Source organism: Diadema setosum, chromosome 22 (assembly GCF_964275005.1).
Source record: "Diadema setosum chromosome 22, eeDiaSeto1, whole genome shotgun sequence".
NCBI lineage: Eukaryota > Metazoa > Echinodermata > Echinoidea > Diadematoida > Diadematidae > Diadema > Diadema setosum.
The window spans coordinates 19995261-20002463 of NC_092706.1; the positions used below are offsets into that span (position 1 = coordinate 19995261).

The following is a 7203-nucleotide window of genomic DNA, read 5'->3' on the forward strand; positions in this document are numbered from 1 at the left end:
ATGAATCCCTTGGGATATTCCGCATTGAGACTGAGGCTTCAATACGAGTAATTACCGGATGTGGAGATTTGATAATATCGCTATCGAGCTGAGGAAAATGGCTTTCCCAGTATGGTTCTTTGCTGGTTTCATCCTCTTTCATCCCAGTTTCTCATTGTCTAAAGGCAATACAAAGTGTAAGTATCTAAAGTATATCTATAGTGTTCTCGTTGGCGCATTATTGCATGGGTCATTTTAAGTCCCTTGCTTCCGTTGCATGTGCACTAAATGGGACGCTTTTTTGACAGCAAAATTATATAAGCCTCATCTTAGATTACATCTAGGCCTATGGGTGTCAATATGCATCAAAAGTGCTTGATAATTTGGAAAATTAGGTATCAATTGTCAGTTTAAGATGTTTTTTATTTGAAATATTATGTAAAGAGTTCAACTGCGACAAAAAAAAAAAAACAACACACACACACACACACATTTAATCGATTGGTGAATAAGCTTATATGAAATAGTGGGACACAGAATTTTACTTTCCCCTTCTTTAGACATCGACGTTGCGGAACTAAACAGCACGACTTCCAATATTCCTTGAGGGATTGTTTTTATCGTTATCTCCTCACAGATTCACGAGTTTATACAATGAAATTATTGTTACATAACTCTTCTTTATCATTTTATCTGCCGTAGATTTTACTCTCAGCTGTTCGGAGAAGCAATTAGAGCACGAGGTATCGTGTGACGAAAGCTGTGTTACCAACGGTGATACTTGGGTTATAAAGGCACCTCGTGGACGGCGAATTCTCACTGAAATGAAATCTTTCAACAACAAAGTGATGGGATTCTACATGTTGGAAGAAATAGCTAACAAATCGTCTCTGACTGTGATTTTGAATTATAATCAGAGTTCCCCTGTTATATCACTGACACATCAGATTCAGCTTTCGATATGGTATATATGTCTACCCAGTGAACTTCAAGATGAGTGTAAAGTGTTATGGGGGTAAGTATTCATCCCGTTTACATTATGTTGAATAATTATCAATACGAATAAACTTCCTCTTTATCTAAAATAAATAGTTTTAAAGGTAGGGGATACCTTTTACAGAACTCCCAAAATGCAGCAAAACATTAAATATGAATCTCAGGGGACTTGTTTAGGCCACTGCTTAGAAATTTGGAAGTCAACAGTTATCTACAATTTGAATAATGCACAAAACTCAACTACTCAGTAGTTCTGTGTGTCAGCCACACTTAAGCCTTTTTGTTGCAGTCTTCTGTATTTTTTTATCTATAAACACAAATCTAAAAGTATAAGAGCTGATGTAATAGCATATAGAGTGTGTGGCAAGAATGTATGTAGAAATGTTTGTAAGTTTTGATGAACTTTATTCACAAAATATACATGATGGACACACATGCAGTGCATGGGTCTGCAAAGGTAGCCTAGTAATGTACTGGAATTTACGGTGAGCCCCGAAAAGAATTCAATTCAAAATCTAACGGTCAATAAAAATGTACTAAATGTTACCTTCCACTTTCAATACTTTATGGGAGTTTCTAAAATGATGCTCTCTTCAACATACCACTGTGTTTATACAACTCTTCATTTAAGGCATGCAAATGGGATTCCCTACCTTTAAATTGCCTTTTTAGGAAAAGACTAAATGTGCAAACAATGAATCCACATCAATTCTAACATCCTAGCATTGTAAGACAGTACATACACATGTTCTAAGTTCCATGAAGATACACTGGACCATTTCCGAGATCAGGAGAAAACAGTGACATTGTAGCACTTTAAGGTTCGCCGTCAATAAAAATCATTACGGACGGACGGACGGACGGACGGACGGAAGGACGGACAACCCGAAAACATAATGCCTCCGGCGGCACTTCGTGGCAGAAGTGATAGTTTAAAACTCAATCTGACAATGATAGTGATATTTATCACACTTTTGGATCACCTAGATACATCTACCGATGAAGTGCATGCTTGACTAACAGCTATAGCTGCAGATACGAGAGTAATTAAACATAATATATATTATAATAAGAGGTACTGAGACAACTTGGCGGTTTATTCATGCCAGTGGAATAATTAATTAGAATTCTCCAGTGGTTACTAGGTCCCCGCGATTCTCTTAGGTGCCTGGGAGATTCCATGAGAGATCACATAGTGTACCTAATTCTGTTTGCACACGTTATGAGTTATCTATATGTACACACACACACACAGGGTGCGGCGGGAGTTGGTCAATCTTACCACATACACTCCAACATTGTTCTCCAACGACATCAGCAGATGTAGTCTCTGCCATCCATCAGAAATAAATACCGCACCCCCATGACAAAACCCCCAAAGAAACACCTCTCTTTGTATTTTAGGCCTATTGTGTGTGTGTGTGTGTGTTGGTTTGCTGATGGTTTTCTGGTGCATTTCACATCGAGGAATACGATATCATTTTGAAAAACGAACGATCGTCTTTCTTCTATCTCTACTATAAACCAACAATCTATCTGGCAATTTTAACAAATGTGACCGTGCATCACAAAACAAACAAAAAGTCGCACCACTTGATTTTACATGAGGACTCGAGAAAGGTGAAATGGGTGAACCGAGTCAATTTTGAGTTTTCCATATTTTCTGAAAGAGCTATTCTTTTTCTACATTATTCCAGAGTTTTGGATCATAAATTGAATGGGAAAGTGGGTTTTCAGCAGTTTTTCTACAACCTCCCTTTTTAGTAGAGTATCATGATCAGGATTTTCTTAGAGGCCCCTTTCATTTCTTGAAAATCCTTTGCACCCTCTTCACTTTCAACTCTAATAACTTTTGAAAGGATGGTACTACTGCTCTGAACGTTGACATTTATCATGGCCAGAATGTGGTAATAGACCATGCTCGATTTCAACTTAATCTGATAATCCCTTAATTGTTGGTGCTACAGTGGTTAACATCATGTTTTTGTCCCATTCATGGTACAGGTAGCACGGCTTAGTAAAGATTAAGAGTGTGTGCTTTCTTTCCAGTATTTATATAGGTTAAGAGAATCAATTTGAATTGAGTTATACATCATTTTAAAGCTCAGAGTCTGCGCTTTCAGAATCTGCCCTTAACTAAAAATCCATGTCTGGCGACTTTATGTTTGCTTTGTGGTAGAGGGTCACAAATGCAATATCCGTATCAAAACGTCATTTGAATGTCAATCATCAGAAAATACAATTTACCTGTGCAACGTTGTTCATTAATTTTCATTTTCGAGGAATACCAACTGTGAAGCTGATTGACGGACGCTCTCCCCTAGAAGGGTTAGTGATCTTTGAACCAGACACATATGTCTGTTTCGACAACTTTACCACCAAAGCTGCAGAACTGGTGTGTGGAGAGCTTGGCTTCCCAGCGGCGGAAGAGTTTACAGCTCAGAGTTTGCCCATGGCAGCAAGAGCAAACAACAATCAATGGTTGTCATGTCCAGAAGGTGACCGAAGTATTGTGCAAGTCCATTAAAGTGTTACTACACTGTAACCGTGTACAGTATTGATATTGAATATTAAAATGAGTCCTCTGAGATTGATTAGGCTTGCTGCTCTGCTTTGAGGCCAGAGAGACGTCGATGTCATGACTTTAAATTCACGTGTTTTCATCCAAAGACAAAGGGAAACATTTGGTCAAAGGTCCTGTTTACTATCGGGAGCAGTGTTTCAAAAATGTTCGAGATATCGTAATTGATACATATGTATAGGTCAGTTGTATCACAAAACATCCTACCACATAAAAACTTCGCGATATCCCTATTTTTTCTCAATAAATCATAACTGCAGACGGCTTAGTCTAGAAACAATTTTATAACTACATTTTGCATATTTAACAATACTTAACATTGATTTTCCTGATTCAAATTTTTATATTGCTTGTTTCAATCCCAAACTAATATTTTATAACTATTTCAAAGCACTAATGGTGGATTTTCTGTTTCATCTGCAAATGGTATGAAAAATAATGTCTTTAAACACAGATGATATATCTGTTCGGTCGGTACGATTGATACGGGGTAATTCTAAAGAGAAGGTCAGTACAATCATTATTCTCTCCAGTCGATTTCCTTTATAATCTTATAAGGACAGTAATGATTTATGATCCATTGCAGATCATAGTAAATGATTCTCAAAAATCTTCTCACAGGTAAACGGCGTTTGATGGATTGTTCACTTGCAACAAGAAGGTGTTATTTGAAACAGGCTGTCAGACTGAAATGTAAAGGTAAGATAAAGCGTGAACAGTAACAGGTTTCGCAATATCTACTGGAGATCAAATACACTGTACGTGAATTAAAATTACTCCAACAGTACAACGGGTACTGTTCTCATGTAATGCTTATAACCCACATAAAAAGACTCCACAGAAGACAATAACCAGAAATAGGCCCTATATTGCCATTAGTTTAATTGCAGTCAAGATTTACGGATATTACATATTCACACAGGCAATGTCGCGTAATAATACCATACTATATAGAAACAAACATTTCCACAAGTCTCACGGAACTGAAAATGCAGACAATCAAAAATGCAATTTTCTATTTTTTTTTCCAACTGATGGGGGACTGACAAAGGCACTTTTTAGTATAATTTTTTGTTACTGACACAAAATGTGTAATAATCGATCGAAAGAAAAACGAGGAAGGGCCTATTTTCTGAAGATTTTTTTGTTTCGTTGTCTATAGCATATTTGTGAAACTCTGATGTATGGACATTGCTCATCTTCGTGCGATCCCATAGAAAACAACCAGAGAAAAATGAAAGTGTAAATTTCTACATGATTCCCGAAATCTTTTTCCCCCGATTTCATTCTATAGGTCCACTCAGGTCTTGTGATGATCCTGGTCAAGTGTATCATGGCTACTGGGACTCCAGTATAACGGAATTTGGGTCCAGATTAACTCTCACCTGTACAAAAGGTTACGTAATCTATGGCAGCGCGACATTACAGTGTGTGGGACTACCTGGCTGGTCAACTTACTTCCCGGTTTGGAATGCTTCAGTCCCGTCCTGCTCCAGAATGGGTATGTTGTAGAGAGGCATCTCTCACCCCATGTCATATATGGATAGATGAATAAGGCTCCTGTTACGCTTACAGTGCACGATGGAATGATCGCACTTTCGTATGTCTTTCAGGTACTTTATTCTCATACCCCAGCTAAAGTAAATTTGGGTTTAAATATTCGATAGCGTTAGGAAACATGGGTGATTCGATTGAATCCATGTTCATTTACTTGCCACCTCGGTACATTCGATGGCCACAAATAGCGCCTGTCAGCCGAGTACCAGCGGATTTGTTCATCAGAGCGGACGCACATCGGTAATGGTCGATTTCAACCGAGATTCTTTGGATGTGCACGTACCTTAATACATAAAGATCAGTGATATAACTGTACACAATTCGCTACGGGGATCCTCGAATATATCCCAAACCGGCCCAGCCTTTCCACTCCATGGTATCCCCACCTTTACCTGGAATTTCACTTCATTATCACAACAGTAGACACGTCGAGATTACCCTCATTGGCTAGCCTTAATTTTTTTTTTATTATTTCTCTCTTTATGTCAGAAGTCTCATGAGAACGTAGCGAAATCCAGTGCACTGAATGTTTTATGACAAACAACTAGTTTCGATCTGATCAATAATTACGACTAATGTCTGAGTTTGCTTTTCTTAAAGTCAGGAAAGTCTCTAAAATAAAGATCCTGATATTTCTTTTCTCATGCAATATGAAACTGGAAATATCGTACATCGTAGTACTATGACTAAGGTATCAAAACGATGGCTGAGTGACACCACAGATCTATCAGACTATAAGAAAGTGTCATAATTAGAAAAAAAAAAAACCCACAAGGGTATAAATAATTTTGAAAACATCTGTAGGGTGTGAATGACATCTTTCATCCCCTGACGGTTTGAATTTTGTGAAGAATACTACAAATGTGGCCGTGCACCTCAAAACGAACATAAAGTCGCACACACTGATTTTGCGTGAGGACTGAAAATAGGTGAAATGGGTCAACCTAGCCGAACTTGACTTTTTCATATTTTCTGAAAGAGCGGGTCTTTTTTTACATTATGCTAAAATTTGGTATCATAAAACGGGCAGGAAAGTGTTTTTTTTTTTTTAAGTAGTTTATCTCGAACATTTTTGGTAGAATAATGTGATAAGGTGTGTCTCTAGAATCCCTTTTCATTTCTGAAAAAAATTGTCCACACTCTTCACTTTCAACTCTAATAACTTTTGAAAAGATATTGCTACTGCTTTGAAAGTTGGCATTAATTATGGACAGAATGTGTTAATGAGGCATGCTTAATTTCAGTTTCATCTGATAATCCCTTCATTGTTGTTACTCTGGTGGTTTACTTCCTGTATTTTTGTCCCATTCATCGCACAGCCAGCACGGTTTGGTAAAGATTAAGCGCTTGAATAGACACTGTATTTCAGAGCCTCTTTTCTCAGTTCACACTTTTCCTGAGTTTGTGCTTTCTTTCCAATATTTAGATAGGTTAGGAGAGTCCATTTGATTTGAGTTATACATCATTTTAAAGCTTAAAGTCTTAACTAAAAATTCATGTCTGGCGACTTTTTGTTTGTTTTGAGGTGAAGGGTCACAAATAGAAGGCATGTAGCACTTCCTGTACTGTGAATCACGTGTGTTGCTCGTATGGAAATGAAGTTAGATAATTTTTGTATAGCTTGATTGTGATATTACCTCTCATGATACGTGAAATGTTCTTTCTAAAAGGCTTTGCAAAATCCAGCAGACATTACCTGAGCAGTTATCTTACAGTGTTTGGCTCTTATGTAGCAAAGTAAACGGCTGTGCTTCATGGTTCCTGAGAAATATGTCAAACATCCTGAAGTCAACATTTAATTCACTACTGACGTTATGAGCCTAATGCCTTCCATCTGCTCCAAATCATGCATGAATGTGTTCATATCTTTATAGCACGTGTGGCAAAACGTTTGCAGCGTTGATAACATTGAAAATGGTATGGCAATTTAAGCCTCTGCGCATTGAAGCTGAAGATACAAAATGAGGACAGACGGATGTATAGACTGCACGAAGCAAAGAGTCACCGTTGTAGCAGCACTTGAAACATTAGCTTCCACAAGTGCAGAGAACTGTTAAGCTGTCCTGTAATAACTGTTTAGTCAGTTGTTT

At 37.7% G+C, this 7203-nt stretch overlaps 1 protein-coding gene across 1 annotated transcript; it reads left to right on the forward strand.

Annotated features, from left to right (window-relative positions):
• Nucleotides 1–5068, forward strand: LOC140245192 (uncharacterized). Its single transcript, XM_072324786.1, has 5 exons — nt 1–47; nt 927–994; nt 3258–3482; nt 4178–4255; nt 4851–5068. The coding sequence occupies exons 1-5, from the start codon at nt 1–3 to the stop codon at nt 5066–5068; spliced, it is 636 nt and encodes a 211-aa protein (XP_072180887.1).
• The last annotated feature ends 2135 nt before the right edge of the window (nt 5069–7203 follow it).

What these genes read in the sequence shown, in the direction of transcription:
- LOC140245192 (XM_072324786.1), top strand. Translation starts at nt 1, where the DNA reads ATGAATCCCTTGGGATATTCCGCATTGAGACTGAGGCTTCAATACGA. An exon ending in GAGTGTAAAGTGTTATGGGG is followed by an intron (nt 995 to 3,257) that starts GTAAGTATTCAT and finishes TTCATTTTCGAG; the next exon opens with GAATACCAACTGTGAAGCTG. An exon ending in ATGTCCAGAAGGTGACCGAA is followed by an intron (nt 3,483 to 4,177) that starts GTATTGTGCAAG and finishes ATCTTCTCACAG; the next exon opens with GTAAACGGCGTTTGATGGAT.